Source organism: Channa argus, chromosome 6 (genome assembly GCF_033026475.1).
Source record: "Channa argus isolate prfri chromosome 6, Channa argus male v1.0, whole genome shotgun sequence".
Lineage (NCBI taxonomy): Eukaryota > Metazoa > Chordata > Actinopteri > Anabantiformes > Channidae > Channa > Channa argus.
In genome coordinates, this window is record NC_090202.1 from 11,701,279 (window position 1) to 11,719,233 (window position 17,955).

Below are 17,955 nucleotides of genomic sequence, written 5' to 3' on the forward strand. Positions count from 1 at the left end.
TTAAGGTCAGACCAGCATGATGATGTTTGAAGTAGTCTCATTTTGCCACTTGTTAACACATTTTGTAGACACCTAAGAGCTCAAAAATAGCTTGTGTTAACCACGACCTAATTTTAAGCACTTAACTACAAACCCATAACAAAAGAAATCTGACTGCAGGACGAGGGAACCAGATTAGCAAAGACCCAACAGGTAACACCAGGTCACTGAACGTCACACAGGCTTTGTTAACTTGTGACAATTGTTGTACACAATTGTTAACTAGGTATTACCAAACCTTGCAGCTACCTACAAAGTCTATTGTCGGAAAATTGACTGTAAATTATATGATCAGCTAAATCAAAGTGATTTTTACCAAGTGTATAAACAAACTAATTACTAGAATAATTTATTTTTAGCTGCAGCTGAAAAATATGGGGAAAAAAGCAGTGTAAAACATTTGTAAACATAATACAATTTATTAAGTATATTTTAATAAATTTTACATATTTTCCCAAGCTTTTTACATTAGAGTTATATCTAAATGCAACCCAATGTTTACAGACTATATACAATAACTTTCTCCATAGGGAAAATGCAAAAGTATATTGATGCTTTTTCAAGTATCTGAATCCTTAACTTGCATATATGTTGTTCGTTACAATATGATTTCACTTTGTTCAGGACCTAATTGCATAAAATGAAGGTGGAAGTTACTTTATTTTTTCGCATAGTGGGCTCTAGTCATATAATCCTAGTCCTTGATTAAATCATATTGCATCAGAACAAAATCCAAACAAATTAAGAGGATAATACTTTCCAAAGTGGCTAAATATGATTACGACTTGGAGAGCGGTCTGTAGTCATGACGCTGACATACAGCACTGTACATAAGATCAGCGGCTTTCGGCTGGTCCCTTCAGGGGTCACCACAGCGGAACAGATTCTGCACATTGATTTGGCATGTGTTTTTATGCCTGATGCCTTCCTGCCACCGGTTGCCGTTTCTGCTGCAACCCTCCCATATTGTCCAGGCTCGGGACCGGCACCAGCGTGGCCCTCGGTGGCAGGGTGGGGCCACACATGGTAGGGAGTGTGAATCAAACCCACGGCCTTCTGCGTCCCAACCCAATGCTCTACCACAAATCCACCAGGCCCTCCTACATACAGCACTGTACATGGTCCCAGGGGAAAAAAAAGGTAGCCTATATTATAAAATTTACAATCAACAGAAAGTTATTTTCAGATGAAACAAAGAAAATCTTAGAATACAAAACCAGTTTTAAATGTTACACTTTACATACACTTGATACTTTAATACATGTTATACTTTCATAAAGTAAAAATAAAAAAAAAAGGGGCTATACATCTGAGTGCGTCTGCAATTATTCACAGATCAATACATTCAGATTAAATTAGGAGGGCACAGCATGTTGCTGTACTAGCAAGTGCTATGCTAAACTGCAGGTGTGCTGCTCATTGAGACTGATAGAAATACATTTTCACAGTGCTAGGTGTTGGAAAGGATAGTCTGGAAATAAAATGCATTTGGATTTATCTTAGCTGTTCACTCTATACCAATCTCAACCAAAAGTTATGAAAAGAAATTACAGTCCTACTACAACTTGTCCAATCGCTGTGGGTTATCGCACAATAATCACAGTTATGGCATGCAGTTACAGATTGCTAACACATGTCCCGCTACCATTTACCATATAGAACAGCATTCAGTATATATCACAGATCTTTTACTGTTGGTGTTCATAAATGTAATCTCTCAACACCAAATTCGTCCCCTCAAAACTGGAGTTTTTAAATTGAATACATTGAATATTTAAACACACCACAATCTTTGATTTACAATTAGGGGGCATGTGTACATTTAAAACAAAAATATGTTAGCAGCTGTTACAAAAACATAACTTTATTTTAAATCCTAACTTGTATGTTTGCTCAGTGTACAGTCACCAGCAGGTCTAAAGGACAGAGATGAGTAATCATTTGATTGTCCTTTAATTGCAACCCCCAAAACACTACCCTGACTACAAAAAAAAAAAAAAAAAAAAAAAGCACATTCTTTTACTTAGGTTGCCATTCTTTCCATCAGTGTTACACGTCACTGGAGGATTTTTTTCCCCATCCCTACAAGGATAGCAGTATTACACTGAATGACAGCCAGCAGAGGGAGCTATTACTGTATGCACCATCACTGAGGACTGCAGCTCCCGTTCAGGAGTTGGAGTTCAGTCCGTGATTTAGCTGCTGTCCTGTAGCATGTGTCTCTGCTTGAGGAGGAGCTCCTGTGTATCACATTCCTAATGTGCTGGTTATGGCGGGGTCCAGCATTCTGATCCTACGCTGTCACAGCTCTCAAAACCCAGTGTAGCTTCTCCACTGCATGATCTGCCATTGGTTAACCCACAGCAGTCAGGAACCTCAGACCACCATCCCTTTACCTAATTCAAGCATTTTCTGTAAAGCTTTTCTGAAAATAAGAATTGCCTTATCATCTGCAATAATAGAAGGCAAGTGATGGCCTAAAACTACACATCTGCTCACTCTTATTTTGTCACACACAATCAGCATGACTATTGATGCCATATAGCTGGGCACATCTCAGGTTCACTCTTTAGATTTTAGGACAGTGTTGTAGGCTAATATTCAGCAAGGTATGCAGTTTGTTATAGGAATGTTCCTGATGCTTCTGAACAGCTGTAATGCTTAATGTACTGTGATATACTCTGTGGATCAGCGAGGGGTCCATAGGCCCTCTTGCCCTCGATGTGGGTATAATCGCTGGCCTGGTCTGTAGTTCTTCCCTATCATGGGAGATTTCTGTTTGCAGCCTAATGGTCCCGTTGGCAGTGTTCAGGCCAGCTTCAGAGTGCTGATAGGAAAGGAGGGCATGGTCACCATTGTCACAGGGTTGAGCACTGTCTGGCCCACCAGCTGTGAGTGGTGGGCCACCATTTGGGTACTCACTGCTGTCTGCTTGCCAACAATAGTGGCTGCTGCTTGGCTAGGTGTAGTGGCGTTTACCTGGGGATGGGCGTGGTTTAATGTGTGGGTGATGTGACCTACCACAGTTGGTTGGGTGACAGTCACTGGTTGAGGATAGAGGGCTGGTAGATGCTGGCTTAGGTGAGCCACTGGATGCACGGTGATGTGGCCTATGGGCTGGTGGGCTGGGGCTAAATGAACAGAGCTGGTGGCTGTGGAGGGAGCCAGGTGGGCAATGTGCTTGTGACCCCCTCCCTGGATGACGTGATTGACTGCTTGGATGACTGAGGGATGGGACACCGAAGCATGGGCAATAACTGTCGGGTGGAGGCTGGGTGTAGTCATCATTTGTGTGTGAGTGGGGATCAATGGCTGACTGGGGTTGGTTGGAGTGCTGGATGGTATAGCTGTAAGTGTAGGTGGAGCTGCAGGTTTGGAGACTGGCTGTGTAGAAGTCAGTGGCAATGGATGGGGCTGTGGTTGGTGCAGAGGGGCTTTGTGCTGGATGGAGATGTGTTGGGTGATTAGGGAGCTGGTGGTGGTGGTGGTTGGTACCAGAGATGGGATCAGAGTGGGTGTTGCAGTCTTGTGCAGCTCGGGTTTTGTGGATTGAGGCACAGTGGGCAAGGCGGTTGATGCTCTCAGTGACATCTCTTCATCCATTTCCTCATCCATGATGTCTTCACCTTCTGCAACACCAACAGATGAGTTAAATAACATAATAACACCAGAATCAAGGTACATTTCAAAACAAACAAACAATTTTTGGTGCTGTAGCAATTTAAAAATTCAAACTGGATTAGCATTACTTCAGCTTAAATCTACTGATTTAAGGCCGGACTGCAAAGGCCAGATGAGTACCCAAACTGTTGATCTACCTGAGGCAGTGGAGGTTGAGGCCTGGTCCTCTTCAGGCTGCACCGTCTGTCGCAGGACACGATCGATCTCAATCACATCCATCCACTGGCTCAGCTCGTTTTTCAGTTCTGCTAATTGCTGCTGTGTGGCTATTTTCTCTCTGGCCAGCCGCTCCATGTCATGCTCATACTCCTTCTCTTTTCGTTTTAATGTCTGAAAGGTTAAATGAGATACTAGAACCAAAAAAAACTTGTACTCCAGCATTTCCATTTTCTGCAACATTATACATCGACTCCTCTACAATCAAAAAGGGAAAGCTCCTTTGATTCCTTTGGTTACTAGTAACTTTGCCACTTCAGATTATTAATACAAAAAAGGAAATAAATTATAAATCAATATATATTACAACCCCAATTCAAAAATACTTGGGACAATGGGTAAAATATAAATAAATACAGAATGCAATCATTTAGAAATCTCGTCAACCCACATTTTATTCACAATGGAACATAACTTGTCACATGTTGAAACAGACATTTTACCATTTAATGAAAAATATTTGCACCTTTTCAATTTGAATTTCTCCAAATATTTGGAAGAGGGTGATGATTACTATTGTGTAGCTTCCTCTCTTCTTTTAACAACGGTCTGTGGAATGTCTAGGAAGTGAGGAGACCAGTTGCTGTAGTGTTAGGAGATGAAGTCCTGACCCTTTGGAGGTGGATTTTTTGTTTTATGATGCACTGAATGTTTTCTATTGGTGAAAGGTCTGGACTGCAGACAGGCCAGTTCAGCACCCAGACTCTTCTCCTTAAGCCATGTTGTTGTGATGGATGCAGTATGTGGGTTAGCATTGTCTTTCTGTTGTATGCAAGGTCTTGCCTAAAAGAGACATTGTCTGGATGGGAGCATGTGTTGCTCTAAAACTACATGACGTCAATGGTTTCCAAAGAGAATTTTTAAGTTTTGATTCATCTGACCACAGAACAGTTTTCCATTTTGCCTCAGACCATTTTCATTTTGCACAATACAGCTTTAACTTACATTTGTGGGTTGCACAACATTTTTCTTCAAATTTTCCACATTATTTAGATGCAGTTTGTCAGAATGGTGACCCTCTGCCATCTTTATATTTGAGAGCCTCTGCCTCTCTGAAATGCTTCTTTTCATGTCAGGTCATGTTACTGACCTGTTGCCAAGTAACCTAATTAGTTGTGAAATGCTCCATTTGTTTTTGTTTTATTGCTTTGCAGTATTTAGCTAATATGTTCCATGAAATGGTAAAATGTCTCAGTTTACATCTAATATGTTGTTTATGTTCTATTGTGAATAGAAAAGGGGTTGATGAAATTTGCAAATCATCCCAACTTTTTTTTTTAAATTGGGGTTGTAGATTAAACTGGCAGTTTACAAAGTAATAAAAATCTACTCCACTTTAACCAGCTGTATCATTAGTGATGCTTGTACACACATTTTAAAACACTACAACAATGGTATCAGTCTGAAATGGAATATTCTACATAATAGCCACTTTTATCTTCAGTATATAATGCAAATACTATATAACTTTGGAACAATGCTGTAAATTGTATCGTACAGCAATTAGCTGGATTGTTTGGGGGAAAAAAAAGACCTATGCGCAAAATAGTATCAAGTTCCCCGTGTAGAAACAGCAGTGACAGACATTTTAGACAGACATTACACTTCATTCGCTAAAAGAGAGTGAGCTTGTCTCACTAATCCATCTATAAAAATCCCGTTAATTCAGTGTCATGAAAAGCCTGCATAACACTCATACTTTTTTAAACAGCTGATTAATTTGGTAAAAGACCAACAGAGTGATTTAAAAAAAAAAACCACACAGGCCTGGAGCTGGTGTCCAAGGAGCATAATTACAGCACTACAGTAGCACAAGAGGGGGAGGAGGGACATTGGGTGGAGAAGGAAAGAAACAAGCATTAAAGTAGGAGGTGCTTCCAGGCAGTGGCTCTCTGTGACCCAATTTCCCTTAACCCATCAGCTGACAGGACAAAACCAAACAGAAGCTGAATTTCCATGTACACAGCAGCAGATGAAAAAGTAAAAAAATATGTGAGAACTCAACCAAGTGAAAACAAAAGGCAAGAGTTCCGCACATATTCACTATGCAAAGAACTTATCTCCAGTAATCTTGGCTAGAGCAGTACCACCAGGATATACCTACAACATTAAGAGTGTTTGAGACTCTGTCACTTCATATAATTTATTATGCCAAACTTTTCGGCACAGGGGGATATGTGGGATATGACATTGTAAAAACTGCTACTAACAACTTGTTGGCTCAGGATTATTAATCCCTTTCCCATTAAGAGGGGATTTCCTGTTCGTGTTCAGGCCACCATGTATTTTTATGAAAGTGTACAGTACATGTGTAAGACATTGTGAAATTAAGAGAAGGGCATCAGTATATGTGTGAGACACACTGTTGTTTGACTTACTGTACATGTGAGAGATTTCGGCGCATGTGCATCCACATTACAATGTACATAAATGGTGAAGAGGGACAAAAGTCAGGCCTTGTGTAATTCAAGCACCTGTATCTCGTCCTTATCCAGGATTAGAAATGCTTGGGCCAGTCTTTGCTAAGGCTGTGCCCCATTGGGGTCATTTCCAGTCATACCCATAAATACAAATGCAAGAGACGTCCTGTTCACGTATAAGTGTGGGAGAGGAAATCTGTGACTAAAAGAAAAATGATTAAAGGGCCACTAACAAGCAGATTAATCTAGCTGTTAAGGTAAAAAATTGCAGCTGGAATTATAACCCAATATTGATACTTAGGAGTTGATACTTATGTAGTTTCTTTATAAGAATTATTCTACTTCATTCTATGTGACTGAGATTACTTACTGAGCAAAACCTTTAACATTTGAAAAATTGCCACTTCTCTCAGGTGGACAATTTATATTTAAAAGTAAATTTGATCCTAAATAGCCTCCGACATAGTAATATTTTGGGACTGCAAGTGATCTACTTTGATCTGTAATAAGGCTGGACAGATTTACTGTTTTAGCTTTGCCTTGAATTTTTATTTCCAAATATGGATCAAACCTCACACTGTTTTCATACGATACTGTTAAAAGATGAACAAGAAAGAAATACTGCCAATTGCTTCATTTCAATACCAAGTGGTTAAATCAACCACAAGTGTTCAAGGATCCTCAACACTTGAATTTAAAGAGGAGAGTTTTTGTTTTTCAATGTCTATGAAGCATGGTCATGTAAAATTGTAGATATGACTACTAATTAACCCGTGTTCCTAACAATTAACTGAACATCTAGATACACAGGTCTAACTCATGACCAGCCATCCCCAGTCCCCAAACACAGATGACGGCTCTCTGTCAGTCAGAAGAGTTGCGATATCCATACTACAGAACACATTAACAGTGTCCTTGGTCTCAACACATGATGTACTGAAAAGACACATTCTTTGGTTGTCATGGAAACAGCTGAAAATGTCTCAAGGTTTTGTCTGTAACCTAAAATACTATGCACATTCCCATGTGCCAAAGGTACTTTACAGTTCCTTGACAGCATTTCAAAACATAAATATTTAATTTAACCTAAATCAGGTCATAAATCGTAAAAAAATAATATTGTTTCAATAATATTGAAAATTTTATTTTCTGACACATACTAAGCACCTATCTCGTCTAGCAGCCACAATGAAGTCTTATAAATAGTGTACAGAATATGTGACACATGGACTATAGAGAACTGACAGCCTCCCTTTTACCTTCATGCATTAGCAGGGAGTTTTACATTAGTGACGCTACAACTGTGCATGCCACAAACTATGACTCATTGAGAGAGAGAATGAGAGAGGGGAGAAATGCTCTAAAAACACAGAGACCCACTGATCTGTCTCCTTTCAGTGCTGATGGTGGATGGAGGCCAACACAGAGTTTCTCTCTTTAGAAACAGTCTGAGATTAACCATGTAAATCTTATAACCAAGCCTGTAGCAGATGGATCTCACATGACTTCATCGCACTGTTAATCACGTCACCAGGTTGGTAGGACACAAACTGCCCAGTACCTTTGTTTCTTTGTACAGGGCTGCACCCCCTGAGCCTTTTTTTCTCCTCCCTTCACAGAGTCACGGCCCAACCTTAAACTTGATTGTGTTGTTCTGCCGTGTGTATGTGTATGTATATAAAGTAAACACTGCTGAAGCTCTTTCGCAAGCAATGCGAGTGCCAAGCACATGGCCCCACAGAGAACAGGAGAGGGAGGGCAAGAGAAGAGAGCAATACAAGGTGTACTCACTGACTCACTTTTGCAGTGGCTGGAACAGACGGCACAAGGGTGAGTTTTCTTAAAGGGGCAGGAGCACAGAAGGCCACGTTGCAGACATGCTGCTCAGCCTACCTGAAAGATCAGGCTTATGCACACAAGTCTTGTGACAGTGTGGTAGCCTCAAACCCCTGTCTTACTTTGCCTTCAAGCTTCACGTGGTGCCTAGTGGACGCAATAAAAGACTTGTCTGTGGGAAAAATACCCACTTTTGCAAACCATTCCTTGTGTACAAGCTTGTCATCACTGGCCTATGCCAAACCTGTTAATCATGATGGTCAGGTGGTCGTATTGTGGAAAACAACCCTGGAGATTAATGTTGTTATTTTTTGCCTTTTCCCTGAAAATGTAGAGAAAATCCTATACTTATGTACCACAGCTAATGGTACAATGAGTTGTTTGGATTCACTATAGGCTCAAAACCACAAAGAAGGAAATCATTTTTCTCTAAGCTGAGACCATAAAAGCGTTAAAACATTAAAGCACAATGACCTCGACTTACAAAAATGAAGGCTGAATAAACACGAAAATGTCAAAGCAATTGGAAAAATGGAAACATGCCATAATGTGCCCAATGAAATGTCTTTAACTGACAGCTGAAATATTAAGACATAGACCCCTTCTTTTTAGCTTATTTGCACAGTTTACCTGCCAGATGGCACAACACGGTTTTACACTGACTTTTGGGGGAAAAGCAGTAGAGGAACAAGTTCAGTCAGCTTTAAGGGGGAAATGAAGCGCGAAAGGAAGAAACCGAGCCTTGTGTTTACCGCTCCATGTTCCCTCCCTGCTACTGAAAGCTAAGCCTCGTAGTACAGCGAGTCCTGCCTGTTGCAGTGCTGGGCGGGGGCCCAGCACGGGGGGTGACGTCACGCGGCTCAGGCTAGCCATGTGCTTGCTGCTCATGTGGCCTTAAAAGCTCAGAGAGGCAGTATAGAGGAAAGGAGGGGGTAGTAGAGAGGAGGAGCTCTAATGCATCTGGGCTTATTTTATAGCACCACTACAAGCTCGGGGGAAAGAATTTAGAAATAAAATGTAATAATGCATTTATAATAAAAAACCTCAACCCAAGTAGTTGTGTTAACTTAAAACCTGCAGGAATCTGTATGCACGTAAAGGTTCTGGTCATAGTTGCTGAGTCATTTGCACTTGAAATGAGGAAGTAAAACTTTAAGTATGTAGCAGTTTGCTGAAGTAGTGCCTTTCTGTGGAAAATCAAAATCCAGCCAAAGAGTTCACTACTACGACTGTCCTCATTTCTAAATGAACACCAGAGATAACAGGCAAAATAAATCAAACAAATGTGATGCTGAGCCTATAGCCTCTTATTTAAACCTTGCCTGAGCCCAGTGTTTTAGTGTGTAGGCTGCTTCTTTGCTGCCAGCCCAGAGGAGTGTGAGGACAGGGGCACGAAGGGAGCGGTCAGTATTCAGAGAGAGAGAGGTGTATGCAAGCAAGACATGCACCTATCTCACCTATGTACACTGGGGTTTTTGTGTCTGCATGTGTGTTTTCACCCATCACCAATCATCCAAAGGTCCCTTTTATCCTGCTACACCTTCAAAACAAAACACCACCAGCCTGGCTGGAAGAAAAGCCAGTTTGTCATGAGCAGGCACACATAAGCAACCAAAAACCAAACCAAAAAGTACCGAAACCCAGCTGTTAAAAATTACATGTCACTGCAATCATTTTACCTTTAATTCATTGTAAAGTTGTCTCAGTCTTTTGAACAGTAGCATGGAATATGGTATAATAGACTGAGATTTCTTTTCTCAATTCATTTGCTTCAAATACAGTATATCCCAAGCTCAGCTAGTGATAGGAGTAGAAGAGAGGCAGGTCAGTCTCCCAGTCGAACACAACACAGTGCAGTGTTGCTTAATCACACTGAGGAAGGGGGGGAGCAGATGGAAGAAGACTGAGTGACGAGCTCTGCTACCACGCTGTCCTAGTTTCCTTCGGTATTCATGCGCAAAGAGGAATAACCAGACTACTGTTACTCAAAGCACAAAATCAGGATCACATTGTCCTTTGCATTGGTAAATCTGCACAACCGTTATATAATAAAGGATATATACAACTACAATGACCTCAAAGGCTCACAAGTAAGAACAGCTATGAGTCATGCGAAGGTTAAATCATGTCAACTGGACTTCTTGATGAAGAAAGTAGTTGAAACCAGTATGACTGAGAATCTTTACTCACACAGCTATCAGCGTGCCACAGATATGAATGCGTAGTATGCCATAAAATAACCAAATACCCTAAATTGTTACGTAGGTCTAACATCAAACACAAATACATACAATAGTATGACAACCAATACCATTTGGGCAAACATAAATTTCCACCCTATTAGGATTTGTCTGTAGGAGAAGAAAAATAAGACAAACACTGCAGCACTGTAACAGTCTGAAAGAGTTAATCTAGGCCACTGCTGGACCTTTGAACGGACTGTTTACAACCAGGATACTCTCATAGAGAGTGCCTGACTCAGACACATGGTGAGTCATTTATGGACATGGCACACATTCCCAACACCAAACAGTCACTTGTTTCCTCAACTAAACACAGACATACAAAAGGCAGAATAGACTAAAATCAGTTGAAGACCAGCAAGAAAATTATGCAAATATATAAAAATAAATAAAACCAATAATTTTGCCAGAAATCACTGCATCATTTTTTTCAAAATGGACATCTTGATGACAAATGATAAAATTAACTACAGCTACAACAAATTATTGATTAATTGATATTTTGTTGTACCCTTAGGCTTCTACAGTACTAGTCTTAAGTACCAATAAACCAGTACAAACTATTCTTGCAAACAACAAATACTGCGTAACACCAACTAGACTTGTCTTAGCAACAAAAACATAAAGCCACATCTATCTCAGCTAAAATGTATTATAGCTGTTTTTCACATATAAACTCTAGACAATGTCTGGAGAATTAGATTTAGACATTGTCCGGAGTTTTACATATCTAGTACACAGCAGGAGATGTGCTACGTGTCAGATGTGTTGTCACATGGATAGAAACTCCACTTGCAGCAAGGGGTGGCGTCTGATCAGACTGTGCAGGCAGGACATGACACAAAAAGTACAGTGTTTTGTTTACGACACATCAAAGCAGTGGAATCATAGAAATGTCTCCAACATGTCCACTCGCTCTCTGTAAATCCCCCGGACAGTCTCCTGTTCTATTCACTCGTGCTAATTCGGGTCATCTGACTCCGACATTTTGCATTCTCACATGGAGCTCCTCTGTGAAATGTCTAAAGAAGTTTAGGGTGGTGTGCGCGCCTGAAAAGAGCTTCTATGACAAAATATAAGATGGCTGAGTTCAACACTGGCCCACCTGAAATTTCTCAGGTTAAGTTCAATGGTCCTGATATTACACTTTGCAAAAAATGTTTTATTGCTATGCAATATTCGGCTCTATCAGACATCCAACTATGCTTGATAAACAACTCCCATACACATGTAACTGTATGATATCAAAATCAAACTTTGGATGCCACAACCTCACCTGGATGTATCTTAGTGCGCTTCTTAGCACACTCAGATTGGAGGTCTTCTTCTCGTCAATGTTGGGGATGTTCTTCTTTAAAGTCTCAAAGCACTCCTTCAAATGTGCTCGTCTGACAGACACAAGACACAGAGAGAGGATGTGAGCCAGCAAAAACAGCTAAGTCACACTTAATTTATTAACAGAGAATCGCACAGCATCATTTCCCATTGGCTATTCTTGACTAACCTTAACATTAAGACTAACTGCTATGAAAAAACACATCAGTCAGTTTGTATTGAAATGTAGCAGTACACATAACCAAAGGAGTCCCTATGAGAGACAGATAAAACCTACCTGTTTTTCTCAAGCTTGTTATGCACTTCTCTTGTGCCTGCACTGTAAAGAACAAAAAAGAACACAGTAAGAATTTTTGATTATTTGATGTCCAAAAGGTCCGTTTGCCTAAATCAATCAAAGAAAAGTGTTGTGGCTAGCAGATAGGTTAATGTTCCATCACAGGTGTCCATTATAAATTAAAATTTATCTCAGGTGAAGAACCATAATATGCATGGAAAATTATACTTCAAATTAAGTAGTTTATTGTTTTGTTTATTAGTTTCTTGGTTTACCGCTCCAGATAATTTAATTGATTGGACAACAGCTCATAATTAATTCTAGTGTTTCGCAGTAAAGTACTATTACTTAGCTGCTACATAAATGCTAAATTCTGCTTGTGGTTCTGAAATTTTTAAAAGCTGATCATCAGCCTTTATATATTGATCAGCAGATCCATTAAAACAATACTCGGTTCTGTGTCAATTATTATGTAAAGTTATGGGTTTAGACTTACCCTCCAGGCCTCTTCTTGTTGTCTAGCTGGCGGCTATCATGAGGAGGGCTCCCCTGACTGATGGGGCAATTCTGTAGAGGAGCCTGCTGGAGCACAGTGCCAGAGTGTGGGAGTAAGGCATGTTGCAGTGGAGGTGACACGATGGAGCCAGGATAGCATTGGACCAGCTGCTGGTTTGTCTGCTGCTGCAGTTTAGTGTTGTTAGTTTGGGTTATGAGCTGTGGGGGGTTGTGGTGATTGTTCTGTATTGGCTGCCTGTGGTTCGCGCTCAGCACAGGGGTCAGGTGGTCAGGTTTGGGTTGTGGAGGGCATGGCAGAGCTGTAGCACTTTGCTCTTGAGGAGAGTGAGGGTCTCTCCTTGGGGAGGCCAGTGGAGGAGCAGCTGAAGGGGAGAGCGTGGTGACAGGCAAAGTAGGTGAGCCTGTGGGGTTGGGGGTGACCACAGGGATGGGGATGACAGTAATAGGCATGGAGGGTGGAGGCACAGAGGGTGGTATGGGGGCAGGACAGCATTCAGTGCGGAGCTCATTTGCTTTAGATACATTGTTGATGTGGATTGTTGAGGTGAAGTTCACCCCAGAGAATCTTTGCTCTGTATACTGCTCCAGACGTAGCTTTTCCTTTAGTTCATCCTCTGCGGAAGAAACAAGATCAGTTAACTGAGCAAATACCAACTTTCCTTGTAATCACACTTTGGGTACTACAAAGCCCCACAAAATACAATTCCCTTTTATGTTTATAGCATAATAGAAAACAATACTAATACAATGGCCTTGACTAAGATGTAAAATTGCATACATTTTAGATCTTCTGGCATTAAATTATAAAAACCTAAACATCATAACAATAAACCCAATGCCTACTACATGTTGCAATAGCCCTGGTTGTCTCCATTTTTGATAAACCAGTGTATTAGAGTAAACATTTCAGTATTGGCAGCAACATAATTTTTAAACATCAAAACTCACATAATATGACCCCATGGGCACACACCAGGTTTCTGTTTATCAAGCCAGCAGTAATGTCAAATAATTGATTTCAAAAAAAGGACAAAGACCTGAAAGGGACTGCTGGAAGATCAGGAAATATTTTGTACCTCGTTTATTTTCATACGATTGCTGTCTGTGGTCACATTGGCCTTACGAGAGAAGTCAAAGTTTCAATAAGCAATGAGAGAAGCGCTTAAAAGCTTAAAGGTGTGTTTTTTTTAACTCTCTGATCTTCAGGCTCAGTCTAATCAAAGAGGGCTGTTCTAATGGAAGAATCTGTTGCTGCAATGCAATTCCAATGCACTGACAAGGTGAGGTGACTGCAAGTCAGTTGTACATCGCTAACAAAATATGTTTCTAGCAATCTCTTCAAAAAAGGACATTACAAGGTGCACAGTGCGAGAGGTAAACTGTTACTTATCCCTTTTGAATGTGTAGTAGTAAACATATTGTGGATCACTCTCTTGAATCACTTACATTAAGTGTGTGATTTACTGTGAAATGAAAATGTACTTGTCCCAAATAAAAAAGATGTGCAAATCAAAGAGAAAAAGGGAACCACTGAAAGTGTACAAATGATTATAATCCTCCGATGCAGTCCTGCAGTAAATTTTGGTAGGTAGTTGTAGATTCAAGTGTATAATCACTTTCAAGGATAGATTGTGGGAGATAGTTTGGGGTGTAATTGCATTGCATTATACAGAGAGCGGGCAGTTATTTAGCATAACATCATCAATATAAAGGGATAGAAAAACATAATGGAAACACTTCAGTACACAGTAGCAAATAACTCAATAGTAAAAAAAAGTTAAAACCTGAATATTTTCATTTGCATGAAAGGAAGATTTAATACAGGACAGTTGTATTAGACTGCCATGGTGTGTGTGTGCATGACCTAACAGCATTCAATACTGGGAAAGGTTATGTCCTTCGTCCCCTATAAACACAAGTTTTTATATGAAAAATAAAATTAAATAATAATTTGCAGAAATGAATGAAATCTATTCATGCCTATGATAACAGAACAAGTCAACCCACAAGTTCACTTGCACATAATGCCCAATATTAAACTAAATTGGCAGCTCAACCGGCTGGTGGAATGGCATATGTGCTTCCTGATTGGGTAATCTGACAAAAAAAAGATGAAATGTTGCTAAATGAAGAGGCAGCAACACAATTTCACGAATACATATTTCTTTGCAAACATATTACTTAGTTTGGAAGTTAGAGGCTTAATAATATAAAAAGAGGAAGAAAATACTTCTAGAACATTTAAGCAATGTCACCTTGAACATTTCCATCCCCCTTTCCTGCATTTTGTAATGTGACACCCAAAAAAATATTTTCTTCAAGGAAAAGATTTCCAAAAAATATAATGTTCTTGTAACTATGGTATCCACTTGTTATAGGATGTTACATACCCTGTTATGACAGACTGATCATTTAGCATTGAGGTGCTGACACACTAGATAGAGGGGGGTCTTTAGTGGGAGAAGCCTATTAAACACTTAAAAAAAAACAGTTTTTCTGTAGACATTATATAACTACAGCAGCACAGGCAAAAACTGGCCTACTTTCCTCCACACAGTGACCTGCTCTACAGTAGCAGAGAGGGGGGAGGATGGAGAGGGCTGCTCTCCAATGAAGCAACATGGGAGGAGCTGGGAGAAAGAAGAAGCAGGAGCTTTCACTCGGAGCCTAAATTTAACTAATGTCTCCATAATGCCTGGGAACTCAGACCTTTTCAGAAAGAAAGGGGGAATTGAATTGAATTGGGGCAACTTGAATGGGAAAAAGTGGTGTTTACCTCATGACTGTCACAACTAAATACAAAACAGTTGCCTTCAGATAACTGTTAGCATTAAACTGGGTTTTGTCGTGTAAGTTTTAAACAAATAAATCTGTGCCTCCAAGTGGACTTAACAGACTGTATTTCAGTGTATCACTGGCACATAAACAAACCCCTAATAATGCTTCGTGTGTCATTTTAACTTAGGGGAAATGTCTAACTGATTGGTAAATGGCCACTTATATAGTGCTTTTATCCAAAGCCATGCAAGGTGCTGACCTGACCCACTGGGAGCAACTTGGGGTTCAGTGTCTTGCCCTAAGGACACTTAGGGACTTAGCTGGGACCGGGGATTGAACCACTGACTGTGGTTTGTAGACGACTGCCTTACAAACTGAGCTACCCATGGTGCAATGGAATGCTAAATAGACATCGAAGACCTAATAACATCTCCCAAAGGTCTAGATAAGTGTCGGTGTAGCACAAATAAAAAATAACTAAAAAATAAATAACTTCTGTGTTTAGTAGTTTCTTATTTTTAGCATGGCACCATCTTCTATTATTACAAAAATATAAAAGCCAAAGTGGTTCGGGTTCAAACATGGCCTTCCAACAAACAAACCTTAAGTAAAGTCTTCTTTATAGCTTGCATGAACACTTTTGTTTATGTCTTTAGAAGTTGTAAGTAGAGAAAATGTAAATAATAGGCTCGTAAAACAAGATAAACATTACCTACATTATATTTAGCTGTTTTCAATCATGTGATTTAAAAAGCAAGCAAATGGCTAAGTCAGGGAGAAGTTAATGAAAGTAAGTTTAATCAAACAAGTTTTAGTTTTAAGATATCCATCTATTGATTATTAATTATTTGTTTATGACACATATAGTTGGGAGTCTGGAAGACATTGGTGCCAACAAGCTATTAATAACAGTATTGTCCTTCAAAATCAAAAATGGTATATGTAACTAGGTGAGTTTGGACGATCAGTTTAGTTACGCCTTGTAGTGCAGCACAAAGCATACATTTATGTAAATGAGTTATTTTTGGTAAACGTCTTACGCAAACATGAACCAATTGTTTTATGTAGAGCGGGAGGGGGCAGGTTTTCTCCAGAGTATGCAGTGGTGACTCATCGTCTTCATAAACAATCTTTGGGAGGGCTTGCCCTGCGTGCACGTGGTGAGGGGGCGGGGCCACTCTTCCCTGATAACACTGGGGCGTGGTTAAACTGTACACGTCATCGGCTGACACTCAAAGCTTTCCACGAGCTGAAAGGCCAAGAAATTTCTCCCCCCTCCCCAAACAAGAGCTAGACAGGCGGATTTAAACACGTAGATATGGCATTATGGGAGCGAAAAAGAACATTTTCAAACAGCAGGAATAATAGAGGACCACATGCACGTGGAGCACGCCTGAAAGCCAGAGTTACTTGACCCCTACGACAAATATTATTTGAAACGAGTTTGGCAATCCCCTGCGCCACTGCCCTTCATTCACCCCACCCGGGTTTTAAATGTTCGTTTTTTTTTATAGATTTCGTGGCAGGTTGTGCATCCAGTCATAACTATGCTGCTGAACAAAAGCAGACAGAAAGAAAACTTCAAACTTAACAGTGTTGCTGCAGTTGCACGTCAACCTTCCTGGTTATGCAGCAGGTTTCAATGCAGTAACTCCTTATACTGCAGCAGCCCGTGTTTGTTAGAAGCTATTTTAGTCATATGACAGTTAAACTCAAAGCAAACTGTTACATGAATCCGTCTTAGAGTTAAATAACGGCATCGCGTCTCGCTACTAAAACGAATATGAAAGTAAACTAAATGAACACTCGTTGCAGCTGTCATATCTTAAAAGCAACACACTGACATTGTGGACAATGTCATCAGTTAAATAAATGGTATGAATGAGTAATCAAAGATAAATGACGTTAGAGCTGACCTTTTAGTGCGAAATTTGGTATTTGGAGGAAACAAAATCTCTTAACTGTTGGAGTATCATATGATTAATATTTCCTATGTATCACTGTCAAAAAACATGCTATTTTTTAAAATAAAATACGTAAACTTACCACGTGCTTTCTGTTGTTGCTGGGCTTGCAATTCCAAAAACTTGGCTGCTTCCAGAAGGGTTTCGATGCTCATTTCTGTCCAGTTGGGAAAACTGGGGTATTTAGGAGAAAGGCGAAAAAGCAAACGCGATACGCGCCCGTGTACTACAGGGAGAGGTTCCCAGTCTAAAACTGGAAAAAGGGTAATCGGATACCCACTCAGTAGAAACTCTCCCACTAATAGAGGAGTTACAAACAAGATGGCGCTTAAAGTAGTAGGAACAAATAAGGTTTGTAAATCACGCACCGATTGTAACCGCCCACAGACAGACACACTCCCTCCCATACGCATTACGAAGAAAATGACAAAACACGGAAATAATTTGGACGGAATTAACTGTGTCGTGAGCGGTGGGTTGATTCACAGCCGCCATTGTTGTGGAAGTGTAACACTCGCCTTTTCATATCGTAAAAAAAGGACAAATGTCACAAAACGACGGCAGCTCACTGCGTACACCGCTGTCAGTCAGGTGTTGCTTAGCAACCACTTTAATGAAACGGATAACAACTAACATAACCGACGTTACCT

At 40.2% G+C, this 17,955-nt stretch overlaps 1 protein-coding gene across 1 annotated transcript; it reads right to left on the reverse strand.

Annotated features, from left to right (window-relative positions):
* Positions 1–470: 470 nt before the first annotated feature.
* Positions 471–17,699, reverse strand: LOC137128992 (max-binding protein MNT-like). Its single transcript, XM_067507740.1, has 6 exons — positions 17,388–17,699; positions 12,544–13,177; positions 12,048–12,089; positions 11,712–11,823; positions 3,858–4,050; positions 471–3,668 (listed from the first exon to the last, which is right to left on the reverse strand). The coding sequence occupies exons 1-6, from the start codon at positions 17,458–17,460 to the stop codon at positions 2,848–2,850; spliced, it is 1,875 nt and encodes a 624-aa protein (XP_067363841.1). The 5' UTR covers positions 17,461–17,699; the 3' UTR covers positions 471–2,847.
* Between the last annotated feature and the right edge of the window lie 256 nt (positions 17,700–17,955).